A 23,594-nucleotide genomic window follows, 5' to 3' on the forward strand; every position below is an offset into this window, starting at 1 on the left:
TTACAGATCAAAACGGTACTTTGACTAGAGTTAAGTAAAAGTAACAGTAAAAGACCTGACTTAAGCCTCAAATTACTCAAAAGATTGCAGGCAGAGAAACAGCCACCTTTAGTAGCAGCAAACCAAATGGCCTCCTCAGTGTGGTATCCACTCAGGGATACTCTTACTTCAACTGAAATAGTGGTGGTAATTATTTGGGATTGAAATGGAGGGGAATAGGGCGGAGGGGTTAGCCACACCCCCTTGACCTCATTAGTCTTCCTCGATTTCGAGGGACTGCCTATGATGATGATGATGATGATGATGACCTTATTTAAATGTGGCAGAACTGGCTTGTGGTATGCCTTAAAGGTTTATGGGAAGAGAATTCAGGTGCATTTTTTCATGGCAGATTTGAGGCAGTAGCCTTTAAGAAAGCATTTTCCTTTGTTTACCACCCAAACCCCTCCCCCCCCCCCCCACCAAACAGGAGGTATGCAAAAAATAATTCAAGAGTTAGAATCACTGTGGAATCCACTTTGGATGTTTCATAATTATTCAGCTGGGACACCAAATAGCCAATATCCTGAATCTACTTGGGGCATTGAATTTGACAGTTTCCCAACACCTTCCCAATGGCACTGATATCCTGCAGGAGAATTGGCAACAATATACTTTGGGGTTTGTGGGAGATTTACAAGAAAGTTTTCATTTTTGTTTGTTCGTGGGATGTGGATAAAGCTGCATAAAATCACAGAATCATAGAATGGTTACAGCACAGATGGAGGCCATTCAGCCCGTTGAGCCCATGCCCGATCTCTGCAAGAGCATTTCAGCTAGTCCTACTCACCCGCCCTTTTGCTGTAGTCCAGTAAATCTTTTTCCTTCAGGTACTTATCCAACTCCGTTTTGAAAGCCACCACCATCCTCTCAGGCAATGCATTCCAGATCCTAACCACTCGCTGCATAAAAAAGTTTTTCTTCATGTCTCCTGTGGTTCTTCTGCCAATCAGCTTAAATCTGTGTCCCCTGGTTCTTCTGCCACTGGGAACAGTTTCTCTCTATCTACTCTGTCTAGACCCCTCATAATTTTGAATATTTATATCAAATCTCCTCTCACCCTTTTCTGCTCTGAGGAGAACAACTTCAGCTTCTCCAGTCTATCCATGTAACTGAAGTCCCTCAGCCCTGAAACCATTCTTGTAAATCTTTTCTGCACCTCTCTGAGGCTTTCACATCCTTCCTAAACTGCAGTGCCCAGAATTGGACACAATACTTCAGTTGAGGCCGAACCAGTGTTTTATAAAGGTTCATCATAACTTCCATGTTTTTGTACTCTATGCCTCTATTTATGAAGCCCAGGATCCCATATGCTTTTTTAACCGCATTCTCAATGTGCCCTACCACCTTCAACAATTTGTGCACATATACCCTCAGATCTCGCTCGCTGTTAATGCACCCCATTTAGAATTGCAACCATTAGTTTATATTGCCTCTCCTCGTTCTTTCTACCAAAATGTATCACTTCACATTTTTCTGCGTTAAATTGCATCTGCCACGTGTCTGCCCATTCCACCAGCCTGACTATGTCCTCTTGAAGTCTATCACTATCCTCCTCACTGTTCACTATACTTCCAAGTTTTGTATCATCTGCAAATTTTGAAATTGTGCTTTGCACATCCAAATCTAAGTCATTAATATACACCAAGAACAGCAGTGGTCCTCGTACTGCTCCCTGGAGAACACCACTGTGTACCTTCCTCCAGTCCGAAAAACAACCATTCACCACTACTGTCTGTTTCCTGTCACTTAGCCAATTTTGTATCCATGCTGCCACTGTCTCTTTTATTCCATGTGCTTCAACTTTGCTGGCAAACCTATTATGTGGCACTTTATCAAACGCCTTTTGGAAGTCCATGTACATCACATCAACTGCATTGTCCTCATCAATCCTCTCTGTTACCTCATCAAAAATCGCAATCAAGTTAATTAAACATGATTTGCCTTAAACAAATCCATGCTGGCTTTCCTTAATTAATCTACGATTGCCCAAGCGACTGTTAACTTGTCCCAGATTATCCTTATTAAAACCTTCCCCACTACCGAGGTTAAAGTGACTGGCCTGTAGTTGTTGGGTTTATCCTTACACCCTCTTTTGAACAAGGGTGTAACATTTGCAATTCTCCAGTCCTCTGTCACCACCCCCGTGTTTAAGGAGGATTGGAAGATTATGGCCAGTAACTCCGCAATCTTCATCTTTACTTCCCTTAGCATCCTAGGATGCATCCCTTCCGGTCTTGGTGATTTATCTACTTTACATACAGCCAGCCTTTCTAGTATTTATTCTTTATCAATTTTTATCCCATTCTATATCTCAACTACCTCCTCTTTCACTATGACTTTGGCAGCATCTTCCTTGGTGAAGATAGAGTCAAAGTACTCATTTAGTACCTCAGCCATGCCCTCTGCCTCCATGCTTAGGTCTCCTTTTTGGTACCTAATCGGCCCGCCCCTCCTCTTACTACCTATTGTGTTCCTAACACAGATGAGGCTGCACACAGGGAAGTTAAAGTAACAGTGATCTCAGTCTTTATTAAGACACTCCAGAGTGAGGAACAGGCCTTAGGGGCCGGCTTATATACAGTGCTCCCAAGGGATGCTGGGATCCCTTGGGACTTCAGGGGATGAGCTCCCTGGTAGCGGAACATGGGAGTGCATGCTTTACAGATACACATCATTCCCCCCGCAAAGTCAAAGTGAAAACTATTTACAAGGTGAGGCGGTCGGGAGCCTTTCTTTCCCTGGTGGACCGCCTCGGTACAAATGTCTGTTCTGGTGTGTTGGCTGTGCCCTCGCTAGGCTGGCGTGTTGTTGGCCCTGCAGGGCTGCTAGGTGAGCCTGGCCTTGCTGGGCTGTTGGGTGTGATGGGTTTGATTTCCTGGTCCGGGGTGGTGTCGTTGATTCTTTGGGTGTGTGTTGTGGGCTCGAAAACGATGATGTCTGCTGTGGGTTGTTCAGGGCAGTCTCTGAACCGCAGTCTCGTTTGGTCTAGGTACTTTCTGCAAATTTGTCCATTGTCTAGTTTGACTACAAACACCCTACTCCCTTCTTTAGCTATCACCCGTGCCCGAGATCTACTTGGGACTATGTCCACAGTTTAGCACATACACAGGGTCATTCAGATCAATTTCCTGTGACACAGTGGTACGACCATCATTTACATTTTGTTGCTGCCGCCTGCTATCTACATGATCATGCAGGTTGGGGTGAACCAGCGAGAGTCTGGTTTTAAGTGTCCTTTTCATGAGTAGCTCAGCCGGGGAACGAGTGGGGTCTCGTGCAGTAGCTGAGCAGTACTCGGGACAGGCGGGTTTGGAGTGAGCCTTCTTTGACTCGTTTAAGGCTCTGTTTGATGGTTTGTACTGCCCGCTCTGCGTGCCCATTGGAGGCTGGTTTAAACGGGGCCGAGGTGATATGTTTGATCCCATTGCGGGTCATGAATTCTTTAAATTCGGCACTGGTGAAACATGGCCCGTTGTCACTGACCAGTATGTCAGGCAGGCCATGGGTGGCAAACATGGCCCTCAGGCTTTCAATGGTGGCGGTGGCGGTGCTTACCGACATTATTTCACATTCAATCCATTTTGAAAAAGCATCCACCACCACCAGGAACATTTTACCGAGAAACGGGCCCGCATAGTCGACATGGATTCTCGACCATGGTCTGGAGGGCCAGGACCACAAACTTAGTGGTGCCTCTCTGGGTGTGTTGCTCAACTGAGCACATACGCTGCATTGCCGTACACAGGACTCTAAGTCAGAGTCGATACCGGGTCACCATACGTGGGATCTGGCTATCGCTTTCATCATTACTATACCCGGGTGTGTGCTGTGGAGATCCAAGATGAACGCCTCCCTGCCCTTTTTTGGTAGCACTACGCGGTAACCCCACATTCTGCCTGAATGGACAGCTCGTCCTTTCGCCGCTGGAACGGCTTGATTGGCTCTTGCATTTCAACGGGGATGCTGGCTCAGCTCCCATGCAGTACACAGTTTTTTACTAGGGACAGCAGAGGATCTTGGCTGGCCCAAGTCCTAATCTGGCGGGCAGTGACAGGTGATTTATCATTTTCAAACACTTCCATGACCATCAACAAGTCTGCGGGCTGCGCCACCATCAACAAGTTTGCAGGCTGCGCCATTTCCACCCCTGTTGTGGGCAATGGTAGCTAACTGAGAGCATCCACACAGTTCTCGTTGCCTAGCCTGTGGCGGATGGTATTGTTATACGCTGATAGCGCGAGTGCCCACCTTTGTATGCGGGCTGAAACATTATTATTTGTCCCCTTGTTTTCAGCGAACAGGGATGTGAGGGGCTTGTGATCGGTTTCCAGCTCAAATTTGAGGCCAAACAGGTACTGATACATTTTCTTTACCCCGAACACACATGCTAATGCCTCTTTCTCAATCATGCTGTAGGCCCTCTCGGCCTTAGACAAGCTTCTGGAAGCATAGGCGACAGGTTGCAAGTTCCCCGCAGCGTTAGCTTGTTGTAATACACACCCGACTCCGTACAACGACGCGTCACATGCTAGCACAAGTCTTTTACTTGGGTTATAAAATATAAGCAGCTTGTTGGAGCATAAAATGTTTCTGGCTTTCTCAAACTTGTTTTTTTTCGCCATACCCAGTTCTCACCTTTGCGCAATAACACATGTAGGGTCTCTAAGAGGGTGCTTAACCCCGGTAGGAAGTTACCAAAATAGTTGAGGAGTCCCAGGAACGACCGCAGCTCCATGACATTCTGTGGCCTGGGCGCGTTCCTGATAGCCTCTGTTTTGGCGTCTGTGGGCCGAATGCCGTCCGCCGTGATCTTTCTCCCCAAAAACTCCACTTCTGTTGCCTTGAAGACGTATTTTGACCTCTTCAGCCGCAACCCTACACGATCCAGTCGCTGGAGGACCTCCTCCAGGTTTTGTAGGTGCTCGGTGGTGTCCCGACCCGTGACCAAAATGTCGTCCTGAAAAACCACCATGTGTGGTACCGACTTGAGTAGGCTCTCCATGTTTCTCTGGAAGATCGCTACAGCCGACCGAATTCCAAACGGGCATCTGTTGTAGATGAACGGTCCCTTGTGCGTGTTGATGCAGGTGAGGCCCTTCGAAGACTCCTCCAGCTCCTGCGTCATGTAGGCCGAAGTCAGGTCGAGCTTGGTGAACGTCTTGCCTCCTGCTGGTGTCGCAAATAGGTCGTCTGACTTAGGTAGCGGGTATTGGTCCTGTCGTGAGAAATGATTAATAGTTACTTTATAATCGCCGCATATCCTGACCGTGCCATCACTTTTGAGTACTGGAACAATCGGTCTGGCCCACTCGCCGAATTCCACTGGGGAGATGATGCCCTCGCATTGCAGCCTGTCCAGCTCGATTTCCACTCTCTCCTTCATCATGTGAGGTACCGCTCGCGCCTTGTGGTGAATGGGTCATGCCTCTGGGACCAAGTGGATCCACACCTTCGCCCCGGAAATGTTTCCAATGCCTGGCTCAAAAAGGGAAGGAAATTTGTTAAGAACCTGGGTACATGAGGCCTCATCGACATGTGATAGCGCTCGGATGTCATCCCAGTTCCAGCGGATTTTGCCCAGCCAGCTCCTTCCAAGCAGTGTGGGGCCATCGCCCAGTATAATCCAGAGTGGCAGTTCATGCACCGTGCCCTCGTAGGTGACCTTGACCTTGGCACTGCCCAGGACAGTGATAAGCTCTTTGGTGTACGTTCTCAGTTTCGTGTGGATGGGGCTCAGGGCTGGTCTGAATGCCTTGTTGTACCACAGTCTCTCAAACATCTTTTTACTCATGATGGATTGGCTAGCGCCAGTGTCCAGTTCCATGGTTACGAGTAAGCCATTCAATTTTACGTTTAGCATTATAGGTGGACATTTCGTTGAAAATGTGTGCACCCCATGTACTTCAGCATCTGCCGCCTCTCTCTGAGGCTCAAAATTGCTTTGATCCACCATGGGCTGATTGTCTTCTGCCACGTGGTGGTTAGCGGGTTTTGCAGAGCTTGCAGCTCATTTGCAAGCTCGTTGGAGGTGCCCCATTGTTCCACAGTTCTTGCAAACATACTCTTTGAAGTGGCATGAATAGGCTGAATGGAAGCCTCCACAATGCCAACAAGGTGTGACTTGCCTTGCATTCATCCTTTGTTGGGGACTCTGAGTCATCTGGGTCACCTGAGGCCTTCTGGCAGTTGCAGACTCGTGGGTTCTACCCTGTACATTTCTGCTCGCAAACACAGTTCCAGTTAATTTATGAACATTGCTAGCACTTGTGTGCTGAGAGATTTGTTTGGTGTTATCACTGGTGGACATAAACACCTATGCTATCGCAATGGCCTTACTGAGGGTCGGTGTCTCTACAGTCAAAAGTTTTCATCGGATGGTCTCGTGGCCAATGCCCAGTACAAAAAAGTCTCTGAGCATTTGCTCCAGGTAGCCATCAAACTCACATTGTCCTGCAAGTCGCCTTAACTCGGCAACGTAGCTCGCCACTTCCTGACCTTCAGTTCGCTGGCACGTGTAGAACCAATACCTCGCCATCAGCACGGTCTCCCTCGGGTTAAGATGCTCCCGAACCAGTGTACACAGCTCCTCTTCCGACTTATCTGTGGGTTTCACTGGAGCCAGAAGATTCTTCATGAGGCTGTAGGTCGGTACCCCGCAGACTGTGAGGAGGACCGCTCTCCTTTTTGCAGCGCTTCCTTCTCCGTCCAGCTCGTTGGCTACAAAGTACTGGTCTAGCCATTCGACATAGGCTTCCCAGTCCTCACCCTCCGAGAACTTCACCAGGATGCCCACGGTTTGCTGCATCTTTGCGTTGGATTCGTATTCTCGTCGCCAGTTATTGTGTTCCTAACACAGATGAGGCTGCACACAGGGAGGTTAAAGTAACATTGACCTCAGTCTTTAACAAGACATTCCAGAGTGAGGGATAGGCCTTAGGGTCTGGCTTATATACAGTGCTCCCAAGGGATGCTGGGAACCCTTGGGACTTCAGGGGATGAGCTCCCTGGTGGCGGAACATGGGAGTGCATGCTTTACAGATACACAACACTACCTGTTTACTATTTATATGCCTATAGAAGACTTTTGGATTCCCTTTTATGTTAGCTGCCAATCTATTCTCATATTCTCTCTTTAACCCTCTTATTCTCATTTTCACTCCTCCTCTGAACTTTCTATATTCAGCCTGGTTCTCACTTATATTGTCGACCTGACATCTGTCATATGCCCCCTTTTTCTGCTTCATATTACTCGCTATCTCTTTCGTCGTCCAAGTAGCTTTGACTTTGTTTGCCCTACCTTTCCCCCTTGAAGTAATGTACCTCGAATGTACCCTATCAATCGCCTCTTTAAAAGCAGCCCATTGTTCAATTACAGTTTTGCCTGCCAATCTTTGATTCCAATTTACCTGGGCCAGATCCATTCTCGACCCACTGAAATTGGCCTTCCTCCAATTAATATTTTTAGTCGAAATTTCTCCCTGTCCTTTTCCACAGCTAATCTAAACCTTATGATATTGTGAACAATGTTCCCTAAATGTTCCCCTACTGACACTTGCTCCACTTGACCCACCTCATTCCCCAGAACCAGATCCAGCAATGCCTCTTTCCTCGTTGGGTCAGAAACGTATTGATCAAGAAAGTTCTCCTGAACACACTTCAGAAATGTTTCCCACTTTCTGCCCCTTACACTATTACTATCTCAGTGTATATTAGGATAGTTGAAGTCCCCCATTATCACTACTCTATAGTTCTTGCACCTCTCTGTAATTTGCCTCTATATCCTTGCCACTACTTGATGGTCTATAGAATAAATCCAGTAGTGTAATCAAACCTCGATTGTTTCTTAACTCTAACCAAATAGATTCTGTCCTTGACTCCTCGAGGACATTCACTCTCTCCAGCACTGTAATATTCTCCTTATTCAGCATTGCCACCCCACCTCCTTTCTTTCCTTCCTTATCCTTCCTCAACACCTTATATCCAGGAATATTTAGTACCCAAAGCTGCCCTTTTTTGAGCCAGGTCTCCATTATCGCCACTTCATCATATTCCCATGTGGCTATTTACCCCTGCAGCTCACCAACCATATTTAGCATGCTTCGTGCATTTACACACATGCATTGCAAACCTATCTTAGACCTTCTTGTATTCTCTCTTAGTCTGACCCCACCTAATACCGTACTATTTCTTACTCTAGTGCTTTCTGTCTCTCCCAATCTTTTGTTCACCTTGTTTCTCCTTTCTAATGCTTCATCCTGGTGCCTGTCCCTCGGTCAAATTAGTTTAAACCCTCCCAAACAGCACTAGCAAACCCAGCCACGAGGACATTGGTCCCGGCTCTTTTGAGGTGCAACCTGTCCGGCCTGTATCGGTCCCATCTCCCCCAGAACCGGTACCAATGTCCCTGGAATCTAAAGCCCTCCCACCTGCACCATCTCTCCAGCCGTGCATTCATCTGCTCTATCCTCCTATTTCTATACTCACTAGTTCGTAGCACCAGGGGTAATCCTTTTGAGGTCCTGATTTTTAATTTCTTTCCTAGCTCTCTGAAATCTGCCTGCAGGACCTCGTTGATACCGATGTGGACCACAACCTCTGGCTGTTCACCCTCCCCCCTCAGAATGTCCTGCAGCCGCTCAGTGACATCCTTGACCCCGGCACCAGGGAAGCAACATACCATCCTGGAGTCACGTCTGCGGCCACAGAAATGCCTGTGTTCCGCTAACTATCGAATCCCCTATCACTATTGCTTTCCCGGTCTTCCTCCGCCCCCCTGACAGCTGAGCCACCCGTGGTGCCATGGACTTGACTCTGGCTGTACTTCCCAGAGGAACCATCACCCTCATCATTGAAAACCGGTTAGAGAGTGAGATGAAATCAGGGGACTCCTGCACTACCTGCCTAGTTTGCCTTTTCTGTCTGGTGGTCACCCATTCGCTCTCTGCCTGTACACTCTTAAGCTGCAGGGTGACTGCCTCTTAAAACATGCTATCCACGTAGCTCTCAGCCTCACTGATGTACCACAGCTTGAGCTCCTCCTCACAGCTTGCTTTCCCACCTAGCTTTGTATCATCAGCAAACTTAGATACATTTCACTCGGTCCCTTCATCCAAGTCATTGATATAGATTGTAAATAGCTGAGGCCCAAGCACTGATCCTTGAGGCATCCCACCAGTTACAGCCTGCCAACTGCAAAATGACCAGTTTATCCCTACTCTCTGTTTTCTGTCCATTAACCAATCCACTATCCATGCCCCAAGCCCCAAGCCCATGAGCCCTTATCTTGTGTAGCAACCTTTCACCTTATTGAATGCCTTTTGGAAAATCAAATATACTCCATTCACTGGTTCCCCTTTATCTTTTTCAGATTGTGAAGAAGGAACTGCTCTCAAAGTAGGCTTAGCAAGGTGCTGCAGTGCATCCCATAGATAGTAAATTTTGCAGCCACAGTATGCTGGTGGTGGAGGGGATGCATATTGAATACAATGGCAGGGAAGCAGATCAAGCAAACTGCAGTGTCCTGGATGTTGTTGTGGATGCATCCATCTAGACAAGTGGTAATTAATCCATCCCACTCCTGACTTGAGCCTTGTAGATGGTAGAGACTTTAAGGGGTCAGGAGGAGAACAACTCATCTCAGAGTACCCAGCGTCTGCCCTGCTCTTATATCCATGGTGTTGATGTGGCTGTACTCATTAAGAACAAACATATGAACATAATATTAAGCTTCTGGTCATTGTTGACCTCCAAGATGGTGATTTTGGGACTCGGCAATAGTAGTGTAGTTGAAGATTCAGCCAAGGTATTTGGACTTGAAGATTCGTCGGAGGTAATTGGAATTTTTCTTGTTGGAGATAGTCATTGCCAGGTACTCATGTGGTGTGGATGTTACCTGCCATTTATCAGCCCAAGCCTTGATGCTGCTAAGATCCTGCTGCAAGCTGGTTTGGGCTGCTTCATTATCAGAGGACAAGGGGAGGTGCAACGAGAGCTGGGTGTCATGGTACATCAGTCATTGAAAGTAGGCATGCAGGTACAGCAGGCAGTAAAGAAAGCAAATGGCATGTTGCCTTAATAGCGAGAGGATTTGAGTATAGGAGCAGGGAGGTCTTGCTGCAGTTGTACAGGGCCTTGGTGAGACCACACTTTGAGTATTGTGTGCAATTTTGGTCTCCTAACCTGAGGAAGGACATTCTTGCTATTGAGGGAGTGCAGCGAAGGTTCACCAGACTGATTCCCGGGATGGCAGGACTGACATATGAAGAAAGACTGGATCGACTAGGCTGATATTCACTGGAATTTGGAAGAACGAGAGGGGATCTCATAGAAACATATACAATTCTGATGGGATTGGACAGGTTAGATGCAGGAAGAATGTTCCCGATGTTGTGGAAGTCCAGAACCAGGGATCACAGTCTAAGGATAAAGGGTAAGTCATATAGGACCGAGATGAGGAGAAACTTTTTCACCCAGAGAGTTGTGAACCTGTGGAATTCTCTGCCACAGAAAGTTGTTGAGTCCAGTTCATTCGATATCTTCAAAAGGGAATTAGATGTGGCCCTTATGGCTAAAGGGATCAAGGGGTATGGAGAGAAGGCAGGAGTAGGGTACTGATGTTGCATGATCAGCCATGATCATATTGAATGGTGGTGCAGGCTCGAAGGGCCGAAGGGCCTGCTCCTGCACCTATTTTCTATGTTTCTATGTTTCTAAAACCAGAAAATGCTGCAGCCACACTCAGCAGGCCAGGCAGCATCCGTGGTGAGAGAAACACAGTTAATGTTTTAGGTCTGTCGAAGGATCTCAGACCTGAAACGTTGACTCTGTTTCTCTCACCACGGATGCTGCCTGGCTGAGTGTTTCCAGCATTTACTGTTTTTGTTTTGGATTCCAGCATCCGCAGTATTTTGCTATTGTCATTGTACATCCCTGTTGGCCTTAATAGCAAGATGTAACTAGTAGAGTGCACAAGGGAGAACCAGTGGATGTGGTGTATTTGGACTTTCAAAAGGCTTTTGACAAGGTCCCACACAAGAGATTGGTGTGCAAAATTAAAGCACATGGTATTGTGGGTAACATACTGACCTGGATAGAGAACTGGTTGGCAGACAGGAAGCAGAGAGTCGGGATAAACGGGTCCTTTTCAGAATGGCAGACAGTGACTAGTGGGGTGCCACAGGGCTCTGTGCTGGGACCCCAGCTATTTACAATATATATTAATGATTTAGATGAAGGAATTGAATGTAATATCTCCAAGTTTGCAGATGACACTAAACTGGGTGGCGGTGTGAGCTGTGAGGAGGATGTTAAGAGGCTGCAGGTTAGACAGGTTAGGTGAGTGGACAAGTGCATGGCAGATGCAGTATAATGTGGATAAATATGAGGTTATCCACTTTGGGCAAAAACACAAAGGCAGAATATTATCTGAATGGCGGCAGATTAAGAAAAGGGGAGGTGGAGTGAGACCTGGGTGTCATGGTATATCAGTCATTGAAAGTTGGCATGCAGGTACAGCAGGCGGTGGAGAAGGCAAATGGTATGTTGGCCTTCATAGCTAGGGGTTTTGAGTATAGGAGCAGGGAGGTCTTACTGCAGTTGTACAGGGCCTTGGTGAGGCCTCACCTGGAATATTGTGTTAATTTTTGGTCTCCTAATCTGAGGAAGGACATTCTTGCTATTGAGGGAGTGCAGTGAAGGTTCACCAGTCTGATTCCCGGGATGGCTGGACTGACATATGAGGAGAGACTGGATCGACTGGGCCTTTATTCACTGGAGTTTAGAAGGATGAGAGGGGATCTCATAGAAACATATAAAATTCTGACGGGACTGGACAGGTTAGATACAGGAAAAATGTTCCCGATGTTGGGGAAGTCCAGAACCAGGGGACGCAGTCTAAGGATAAGGGGTAAGCCATTTAGGACTGAGATGAGAAGAAACTTCTTCACTCAGAGAGTTGTTAACCTGTGGAATTCCCTACCGCAGAGAGTTGTTGATGCCAGTTAATTGGATATATTCAAAAGGGAGTTAGATGTGGCCCTTACGGCTAAAGGGATCAAGGGGTATGGAGAGAAAGCAGGAAAGGGGTACTGGGGTGAATGATCAGACATGATCTTATTGAATGGTGGTGCAGGCTCGAAGGGCCGAATGGCCTACTCCTGCACCTATTTTCTATGTTTCTATGTCATTATCAGAGGAGTTGTGAATGGAACTGAATACTGTGACATCATCGGCAAACACACCCACACCAGATGGAGAAAATGTTATTAATGAAGTAGCTGAAGATAGTTGAGCCGAGGAGACTGCTGTGAGGAACTCCTGAGGTAGCCATGAGTGGTTTCCAACAACCATGACGATCTTTTTTTGTGTCAGGTATGACACCAGCCACTGGAGCATTTTCGCTGTGACTGCCATTGGCTTCAGTTTTGCTCGGGATTTTTGGTGCTATACTTGGTTGAATGCTGCCATGATGTCCAGTGTCCATGTCAGGCTCAGGACTGTGATGAGGTCTGGAGCGGAATGGTTTTGATGGAACCTATATTGGGAACCTCTGGTAGAGTGACACTGAGGTTCTACATGATCTTAAAGTTAAAAGCTTATGTAAATTTGAAGTTACTGTCTAATATATTTTCAAAAATCAAATCCTAAATTTATCTGAATCTATCATTTGTAGGTGAAGAGTGTTGCGCCAAGTTATTGGTGGCTGGAATTTAAAATATCTGGAATGAGCATGTGTTCCAAATTTTCCAGAGAGAGTACTGGGCATTAGATGAGGGGGTCAACATTTGCCGAATGAACAACACTACGGTATTATTCGGTGCACCCAAGAGGTCAAACTTATCAAAAAGAAACTTGTCATCCTGAAGGGGGCAGTCCCTGATAGGATCCTGAGATTGAGTTGTCATTAAGGATCATATTGATTAAACCTATGGAATGCGAAGTTTGTTGGGAACAAGCCACCAGAGGTGAAGAAACCATAGTTTGAAGCTCTCAAGGGGAAGGACTTGGTAACACTTGCATCCAACCTGAAATTGAGGATTCTTCAGAAGTGGTTGCCAGAAAGCAGTGATGATGGGCAATGAACAGTAAAGAATTAAGACAATTTATTAGTTTTAAAAATGTAAGACAGATTACCCATAGAAGGATGCTTGTCAATACTGTGTACTGGGGTGTTCTTATGTTAGAGGCGCTATATAAACGCAAGTTATTTTTTTATTGAAAGTACTCCCTCTCCAGGTATTACTACCATATGAAGTGGAAGCAGTCCTTCTGCACATACTTAATTACAAAATTCACATCTTTATAATTAAGTTTTCAATAGTGGCATTCATCTTTCAGGTACTGAAAATAATTTTTTTAGGAATGTAGGATAAATAAAATATGGCATATAGTGCCTCTGGTTTCAAAGTGACTTTTTGTGCTCTTTAAACTGAGGCAAGTGAGTTTTGTTTGATGCAGCATTTTTATCACCCAGTGCTCACATTCCCTGGTCAAGTTAATACTGGTCAGGTACAGAGTGAGTTTCCTCTTTTCTGTTTTAACTTCAAACTCAGAAGAGCCTTCCCAATTCCTTGTCTTTCCCACATTAGCATTCTTATGGTCTATAATTGCATTTGTGAGCTTAGTGTTAACTTGTTCCCAACAATTTGATTTTATAGACTGTTTTATGTTATAAATCTTCACCCATAAGAAGCTGGTTTGAAATGACTCCAATTTATTTCATGTGTTGCCTTTATGGGCAACAGAAACCATGGTTTCTGTTGCCCTGGCACTGTGGGATAAATCTAAAGGACAGCCCGAGAAGCCACTACACCCACACAAGCAAAAACAAATCTGTATGCAATGGTGTACTTGCATAATTTTACAACATATGAAATTGGAAAACATTTTGGGTGCTTTGTGTGTTATGTTAACACAGTCTGGATTGAGTTAAGGCAGCAAAACATTGCAAGTTCTGAGGATATCATAAACTGCAAAAACAAAGCTCTCATCAAGTTCAACTGTCCTGTATATTGCTACCTCTGAAAAATTTCCATTATGCAATACATTGGAATGCAGTTATTTTTTATTGTAATATATTAGTGATTTTGCTAGCAGTGCATCTTGGTAGACACCGAGCTGTGGTCAGCTCCAGTGATAACACCAGGGAATGTAGTAAGCATTTTAGAAATGGCTCTCTCCTCATTTAAGCCCTAACATCTGGCAGCCAGCACTTATGCAGTGAATCATATGGAGCAAAGGCTCAGGCTGCAGTTGTACAGGCTCAGCACTCTCTAATAATTATTCAGATTTTTTTTTAGATGAAATGAAAGTATTTAATAAATCACTTGTATAAATTTTATTTCATCCTACAACTGCTAGATTTATTCTCAAACAGTGTTTTTATCTCAATAAATTCTGTTACCTCATCAGAATTTTTAAAATATGAAATTGATTTGTATGATCCGCAAATATATAATTGTCTGGGATTTATAGAGCAAATGGTATGATTTTTAAAAAAAGGAAAAAAATGATTAATTACTTAATCATATCAGTAATTAATAGCTTCCTATTGTAGAATACATTATTGGTTAATTAACTTGATTAATGTTAACCTATGGTTTTTGGATCTCCATCTTTGAGTTTAGTATAAAAGTCATTGAGAAATGCTTCTAATGATTGATAGGTGCCTTGTGTAAAAATGTCTAATGCTTTATATGTGTCCTGTGTATAAAGCCACATGACAGTCTTTTCAGAGAGGCCTTATCTAGTCACAAATAGCAAATTTGACTATTACTTTTGCAGCTATGCTTTGGCACAGTGGTTGGCAAACAATAAATCACTGAAGGCCATAACCAATGAGTGTAGGGGATAGCTTTTTGCCACTTCTCTTCGATTCTCAAATGGAAGTTGAAACTACTTCACTGACAAAGTAATACAAATTTAGGACTATCCATCCATGTCTTGTGAAAATTTCTGTTAATTCATATTTTGGACCTCACACAAAGCTGGAACAAAATAATGTTATGTTATACAATAACCTTATCGACAAATTTAATCTCGATACTGTTCATGTTGCGACTTCACAAACAGCTGCAAAAATATCCGATACAGCATTGGCACAATACAGAACATGTGCATACAAATATTAAAATGTGATACCTGGTCACATTTCCTGTCCAGTCCTAAAAATGAATAACTTAACGCTGACAATAACTTTTCCTTATCCCGTCCTCTAACACTTCTCTTTCACTAAGCATTTTTTTAAACAACAGAGAGATTTTATCTCACAGATAAATTAGTTTTTTGATAAATTTTCTTATAAAAATTGTAGAATGATGGTCAAGTAGCAGATCTATGAGTCCAACCTCTTGAACCGATGAAGTTGGTATAGATACCATTTTATGATGATTTTTCAAACATTAAATAACATTCTAGCAGGGAACTGTAGCTCGCCAAATTACCTCAGATTAAATGGGCTAGGTCCAGGACACCAACCAGGCAGCCATTTAATTAATTGCACAGGGCCAAAGCATCTGCCTTAATGCTGTCCCTTGATGCAGCGAAGGGATCTGACAGGTTAGAGGGTGGCTTCCTTCTTCCTGTATTTTAGAGACTAGGGGCCCGAAATTGCCCATCGCCCGAAACGAGTCGTACCTACCGCTCCGGAGAAATTCAGTACTTCGTGGTTTCTTTTGGAGCAGAACGGAAGTGGCCTCATTATCGGGGTGGAAGTGAGGGCGGATCGGAGTTACCGACGCTGCAAGTCATCAGCACCGCATTGATGACGTCATCGCGCTGGCACATCACAACGTCCCTCCCCATCAGTTAAAGGGGAGGGCCGCTGCTGCGAACTCAGCAGCCACTTTAGTGGCAAACACTGGGCCACCCGGGAGGGTTTCGACCGGGCCTGTGGCCTGGTACCCAAGAGAGGGTGCCAGGCTGCCTGTTGGTGGCTCGGCCGAACCCGTCGTGATAATTGTTGGCCCGATCTGGCAGTCAGCCGACAAACAAAAATAGCATGGCATCGCCGGCAGTGCCACCTTCCCTTTAAGGGTGGCCGCACCACCAAGCCACAGAAAGGGCATCCACAGCAAAAGTTGTCAGTGGCACTGACCAGTGACGGCGCCAGTCCTGCGGGGCAATTCCGCAAAGGGGCAATTTCCCGAAGCCCACCCGACATAGAGATGGGAGCACGCGGCTCCACACATGGTCGGTCCCACCCATCCAACTGCTAATATTCACACTCTCCGTTCCCTGTGGGAACTGCGGTGCAGTAATCACACAGCAACGGATTGGAGTCTCGTTTTCTCACAACCCATTGTCACACATTTTCATTTATCTCTATTATTGTCTTGTCATGGAAATAGGAGGAGGCCATTCAGCCCCTCGAGCCTGTTACACAGGAACAGGAGGAGGCCATTCAGCCCCTCGAGCCTGTTACACAGGAACAGGAGGAGGCCATTCAGCTCCTCGAACCCATTACACAAGAACAGGAGGAGACCATTCAGCCCCTCGAGCCTGTTACACAGGAACAGGAGGAGACCATTCAGCCGCTCAAGCCTGTTACACAGGAACAGGAATCTGATACCTTTATAAAGGCATCTGATACCTTTGGAATAACAGCAGCCGCTACATTTTCAACTTTGTATGAAAAGAATCATCCTCCTCCCTCCACTGCCATCACCACCACTCACAAGAAAAATGGACGCTTACCCAGTTAGATGGGACAGCCTGCCCATATCGCACCTAATCCACAATAAAGATGAATACACTGCCCCGACTCCTTTGCCCATTCAAAATGTGAAATATTATGCTCCAAGCTCAACACTTCCGTGATCCTGATAGGCACATAGCAAAGTTCCCCATGGCAGGCAAATGGCCGTAAATTCACTTCAAGTGCCTGCATTTCCCTAAGCTCGAGTGTAATTGACCTCCCAAATCTGAGACAGTATTGCTGGTTGACCAGGTTTAATAGAATTGTGGCTTGGAACCAGTCTTTGTGATGAAGCCATGATGGGTATTGAACCTGTAGCCACCAAACCAATCCAAAATAAGTGGATTTGAACCTACAAAAAGAGGCTAGTTCCCCCCGCAAACAGCCAATCCTATTCTCCAAGCAATTAATGGATAAATGCCACCTCACCCAGCAGAGCCTGTTCAGGTATCTCCAAAATGCGCATTTCCTTTATGTTCTGCTAGCACTCCACAAATTCCAGCAACAACTAACCCCAAAGATAGTTGTGGTGCTCTCAACAACACAAGAATAATAATTTGTGTCAATGCCTCCACATTTCAATCACCCCCCCTCCCCAATGACCACACTGATCTGAAAGCAGGTAAAACTACTATATCAATTATGCTGAAATTATATCAGATGTTTCCTGCTGTAACTGCTCTATTTAATAGAAAAAGTACAACTACAACACTATGCAAATCAGTTTACGACTTTTTAATACATTTTTTTAAACACATTGATCGATTGACCCACAGACTTGCCCCGAAATGGTAGTGAAACTCATACTTCTTGTGTCATCAGAAAATGAAAATATAAGCACTTAATACATTATTTACCAGCATTAAAGCTCATTTTACTGAGTCAAAAATCAATCACCGTTGATGAAACCGCAAATTAAATAGATCCTTATTACTGCCATTATCAGCATTGTGACACAAGTCATGATATGCTCTAAAATTATTTTATTCAAGTTTCATAGATCTCAAATATCTATGAAATCTTTGTTATGTTGTATGGGTTCACAAAGGATTTCCTTGCTTTGAAGGACATCATGATGGAATCTTTTTGAGTATGACCCAATTATCGTTTTAAAAGAAAAACAATGAAATTGTTAAAAATCACTAATATATTAATGTGTGTATATAACGTTATAGAAATATTTAAAATGTAAGCACAGAAAAACTGTCACGCTTTTCTGATAATCTCCAGTTTACCAGGAACCAATCAGAAAATGTCCTTCTTTATATCTGGAACCTTTCCGTTATTCCTCCTCCTGGGTAAAAAGGTACAACCTAACAGTTTCCATATCCATTGGATCATCATGAGCAACAGTGATTACAGAGCAATTTGGCTAAACAGAAGTTGTATATTCATTTTGTTTTGTGTCACATTTACATGGATGATTCATGAAGACAAATACTTGCTTTCTGAAAAGTAAGTCCCTGAGTGACCCTGAACATTGAAGTCCTTCATTTGAGGATGTTTCTTGATTTATTTTTCAGCAATCCACTGTTTGTGGATTGTTTATCCAGCTTATCATCATATCATAGGCAGTCCCTCGGAATCGAGGAAGACTTGCTTCCACTCTTAGCATGAGTTCTTACGTGGCTACACAGTCCAATACGAGAACCACAGTCTCTATCACAGGTGGGACAGATAGTCGTTGAGAGAAAGGGTGGCAGGGAGCCTGGTTTGCCGCACGCCAAGAGCATGCAGAAATCCAGCTTATACCACACTAATAAACACAGTGGGACCCCACTGGAACACATAGGGGGATCCAACACAATTCAAATCAAAAGGCAATTTATTTTAATACCTACGAGATGTGGTGAGCACTTTAAATTTAGTTAATGCTAGTTTGTTTTCCACAGACTGTCTAGTATGTAAAACATTACTTCAAAGGTATTATTCCCATCAAGTATATAAAGCTGATTGTAAAACAATAGTGTGTGGGAAACAAACTGTCAGGGTGCAAAATGGGCTGCCAATTTGCTTTTGTCCATTCTGTGCTACCACCGAAGACAAATTGCTACCTCTGTGTCTTTCACTGTTAGCCCGAGATTACTCACAGTTGCTCTTTTGTGTGTGTACTTGTTTGAAAATAACAAAGGTTTTACAGGAACATCTGTTCCCTTAATGATGGATTGAGCAAATTCTTATATATCATTACAGTGCTGTAATTTTTTTTAATAAGTATGATATTTTCAAGATGCCCTGCTAATTAAAGTAATGAAACAAATGAAGAGTTCATTCTATTCAAGACATTTCACAAGTGGAGCAGAGCTCAACCATTTCAGTGTTGCTTATAAATAACAGTTTTAAAATGTATAAAATTTGTACTTTTAGATTGCTGAAACTACCATGTAAAATTGTCCTTCAGGCAATTTACAACACTGCTGAATAGTGTTTTTCCATTAAGTCTTGTAAAAGCAAAACATTATAGAATCTTGTGTAGACCACATAATATTGGTGCAATATTTACCCATACCAAAAATTCACTTTTCTATTCTGAATGTCATTTTTTAATTGTTAACATCTAAAGAAAATACAATGCACATATTTAATTTAATAGTAAGCAAAGTATCAAATTGTACCTCAGCAATGACACACTGTTCCAGGCAATCTGAAAGTTTTCAGAGCTTGTTCTACATTGAATGCATATTTACATTGCCATTCTCAAGTTATTTCAATAGCATCGGGATCCATTTTATGCAATGACTCTCCTCTAAGCACACTGGGTTTGGTATATAATGTACTTTAATAAAGTGCTTTATTGAAATCATCAAAAATATTAAGGACAACTACTGTGCTTTGTGCTATAAGATTAGTTTTATTACAAATATAGCTATTAAAAGATAATCATAAATGAACAAGAAATAAAATCACCTTTTCATCATCCTCAGTGAAGGGAGCGCCTCCTGGATTTTTGTTTATAGCTTGGACGACACCAATAATCTCATCGTCACTGTTTCGAATTGGCATACACAACAGTGATTTTGTCTTGTATCCTGTCAGCTTATCAATTTCATCTCTGAAGCGACGATCCTATGCAAGAAAACACAATAGATTGGTTACCAAGTTCCAGTTTTAGTGGTATACAGATTTGCCAATATTTATTTAGTTGAAAAACATCTAAACAGATTAGATAAGAATCACATAAAGGCACTGAACAGATAATAAGTTTCTTGCCAGTCTAAGAAGGATTAATCTCTATTCATTGAACATCATAAATTCTAGAATAATTTTGGATTATCAGTCAAACAAATCCAACTGATTAAAATATTTAAGTATCAGAAATGTCATTTATGCTCAGATATTGCAAACAAATGATTTGAATTCTTGTACATTCTGTGGAAGGGGAGAGAGTGCCCCTGATGGACCAGTAGGTAAATGCATTGTGTGACAAAGTACAGAACTGAACCAGACTAAGAAGATAGCAGCTTTGACTCCTGGTCTGTGTTGAGGTAGCTTAATTTAGCTGGGGTACAGTAGGGGTACTATAATTCCCTTCAGTGATCCTGGGCTAAAAAGCAGTTCCTAATCCTGATTGGTGTAGAACCATAGACGATTATAACATAGAAGGAGCCCATTTGGTATTTGTGTTGCCTCTTTGCTAGAGCAATCCAAAACTAAACCATGCAGCCCCACTCTCACTATAGCCCTTTATCTTCTTCTCCTTCAAATATTAACTTTTGCCTGATGCAATACAGTGATCTCTGCCACAACCACTCCCTGTGGCAAAGTGTTCCAACATAAAGACATTTCTGCTAATCTCATTTCTAACTCTTTTGGTGATCATTTTAAGTTAGTGAGCTCTTGTTACTGACTCCTCAATCAGACAAAATAGTTTTTGCCTACTCACCCTCATAACTTTAAAAATCTTTATTAAATCTCCTCTTGGCCTTCCCTGCTTCATTGAAATAACTCCTAGGGGCTGAAATTGCTACTTTGCGTAGGGCCAGTTGGCGCTGTCGGCTGGCGCTATCGGAGCGCTAATGCGTTAGTGTGCGGATGCAGCGGCCACATCGACCCATGCAGATTTTCCCCCGGTTCTCCACGTGGCGCAAAGTGGTTTGTGTCGTGCCCTGCAATTAGCGCACCAGTGCGGCGTATACACGGCAATGACATCATCACCGTGCACGCCGACCCCTTTGCGTCCCGCGGGTGAAATTGCCCCACGGAAGTGAGGTCTGCGTGGGGCGATGCCACCAACAACTTCTCGGTGCGAGAAACTATGGTGGTTGTGGTGCCCCGGCCGCCCTTAAAGGCGCGGTGCCGCTGCAGCAGCCGCCATCTTTTTTGTGTTGGTCAACTTTTCAGTCAGCCCGACAATGGCGGCCGTGGGTTTGGCCGGGCCGCCAACAGACAGGCTGGCACCCCCTCTTGCGTGCCGGGCCACTGGCCCGGCCGACACCCTCCCTCGTGGCACAGTGGGCGGCACTGAATGTGCTGCTCAGATTGCAGCGGCCCTCCCCTTTAAGAGAAGGGGAGGGATGTAATGCGCTGCGCTAACGTCATCATCCCGGTGCTGAGCGTCGCGCCCCGCGATCGCCACGCAAATGGCGGGCGGGATGCCAGGTTAGCGCAGTCAACATTTTTTTTGCACCAAGTGCCCAAATCCACGCCAGGGCTAGCGCATCCCACACCAGTGCAAAAAAATCTCCATCAGCGAAATGGCAATTTTGGCCCCCATGTATCTCAAGTCTCTCCTCATAACTATAGTTTCCCATCCCTGGCATCAACCTGGTGAAACTGTACTGTACGCTTTGTCTGACTTTATTGTCCTTTTTATAATGGGTTGCCCAAAAACTGCACATAGTACTCTAACTGTGGCCTAACCAATGCTTTGTACAAAGTTAACATTGCCACTGAAATATCCTCGGGGGTTCTGCTGTTTGACCGCTGTAATTTGGTAGAAGATTGGAGGAAACCTTAGATAAACACATAAATGGGGGTTCCGCTGATCTTCTGTTGTGGTTTTGGCGGCTATCTGGGAGCATCCCCAATGTCATTATTTTTGTATTATATGCCCGTATTTATAAAATGCAAAATGCTGTTGGCCTTTTTCTACCCACACTCATAGTTTCAGGACCCATTTCTGGCTAGGACGGAGATCACCTCGTACAAAAGGTAGGCACTGCACAGGATTATCACAGCTAGAGTGATCTCCTGGACTAGTTTTGACTGCCATGGGGGCCGGGGCGGGGTGGTGAGGAATTTCCCAGATTTTTTCCCCAAGGTCCCAAAAGACAGATATTAGGACTATATAGACTTTGGAAATTAAGATAATTACACCTAAATTCTGAGGTGAACATAGTAAAGATAGCACAGGATATCAAACTCAAAGGTCCTGCTTCAGGAAGAAAATTTGTTACCTGGTTTGAGATAATTTGCATCAGATCTCTCTATACTGAATTGGAGAAACCGGGGAGGGAATTCTCCTCCATGATCCTGCCCAAACGTAGGTGGGAGTACAATGGAGAATGAGGAAAATTTCAGGCAGTTGGGCCAAACCCCAAATCACCGCCGTGACTGAGATTTCAGTATCCTTGCTCCCACTAAGATCACTACTGGTCATTCCTTCCCCATCTCCATGTGCAAGGAGGGGAGGAGGGGTGCTGCAGGACAGTGAAACAACAGTAGATCCCAAGTTCCAGCTCCCCCTCTTGGTGGAAAGAGAAAGCATTGCAGCAGCCTTCTGACCCTCAAAGTCAGGCCCAACATGCTGTAGGCCTCGGTCCCAGCTAAGGCCTTCAATGTGAGCCTCGGTTTCAATCTTTGGAGCAATTCTACCCCTTTAAGGTCTTTTGCTGCTCTTTCTGGTGCTGCAGCAGTATCCCCACTGCAGCACCACCGGATTTTCCTCAGTTGCTGCCTCTTGATGGTGGGAATATCGCCAGGACCCCATCATGGATATAGAATGAGCTCCGACACTGCAAGATAGGTTGGAGTTAGGGCAAACATGGAGGGATAGGTGAAAGTCCCATCCTGCCAGAACTCTACTTAAAGAGGGAGAATTCCATCTTGGAGTACATTGACATTCCATTGACAATAAGGCTACCCAGAACTGATATGTAAGCACTATCTCTCCAACATTTGATTTCAATATGGTCGTGGAGCAGGGAGTGGAGCGGTGGGACCCCCTCGCTGTGATATCCAACTTAAGCTAAATCTCACCCACATTCTAATACACCTTATTGGGGAATTTATAGCTTTGTCTAATCATTCTGACATGAAGGTACTGGTTTAAAATGTTTACAGGGTATTTTTGTTTTATGCTTAAATGATAAGGGAATTATTGGCTCAATTCTACCAGCCTTGCCTGCTTCCTCCCTGCCTGTGTCAGCTGGAATGACAGATACAACAGTGAGACTATTATGGCTGCTTCCTCTCCACAGATGCTACCTGACCTGCTGAGATTTCCCGCATTTTCTGTTTTATTATACGCTATTATGGCTGCCACTGCTACATTATTAGGTGATAATGGAGCTAAGTTACTGGTGATAAGGCAAATACAGTTGCAGTTGGTTAGACTGTGCATTTATAAAATTATAACCCTAATGTACAGTGGTGTACATTTAAGGAGGTATTTCACAACTCTTAAGAAAAATATATTCCAGTGAGGAGGAAAGGGAGTAAGAGAAAAGAGAGCCATTCGTGGCTAGCTAAAGAAATAAAGGACGGTATCCAATTAAAAACAAGGGCATACAAAGTGGACAAAACTAGTGGGAGGACAGAAGACTGGGAAGCTTTTAAAAGCCAGCAAAGAATGAATAAAAAAATGATTAAGAAAGGGAAGATAGACTATGAAAGTAAACTAGCACAAAATATAAAAACA

General features: G+C 44.3%; 1 protein-coding gene across 2 annotated transcripts in view; it reads right to left on the bottom strand.

Moving 5' to 3' along the window:
* The window catches only part of pde11a (phosphodiesterase 11a), a 609,195-nt gene that overhangs the window by 463,882 nt on the left and 121,719 nt on the right, over window positions 1–23,594 (bottom strand). For both annotated transcript variants that reach the window (XM_070875770.1, XM_070875769.1), the window contains one exon: window positions 19,643–19,801. In XM_070875770.1, the coding sequence (XP_070731871.1) occupies window positions 19,643–19,801 (159 nt within the window). The remainder of the gene's footprint in view (window positions 1–19,642; window positions 19,802–23,594) is intronic.

This window comes from Pristiophorus japonicus, chromosome 3 (assembly GCF_044704955.1).
Source record: "Pristiophorus japonicus isolate sPriJap1 chromosome 3, sPriJap1.hap1, whole genome shotgun sequence".
NCBI lineage: Eukaryota > Metazoa > Chordata > Chondrichthyes > Pristiophoridae > Pristiophorus > Pristiophorus japonicus.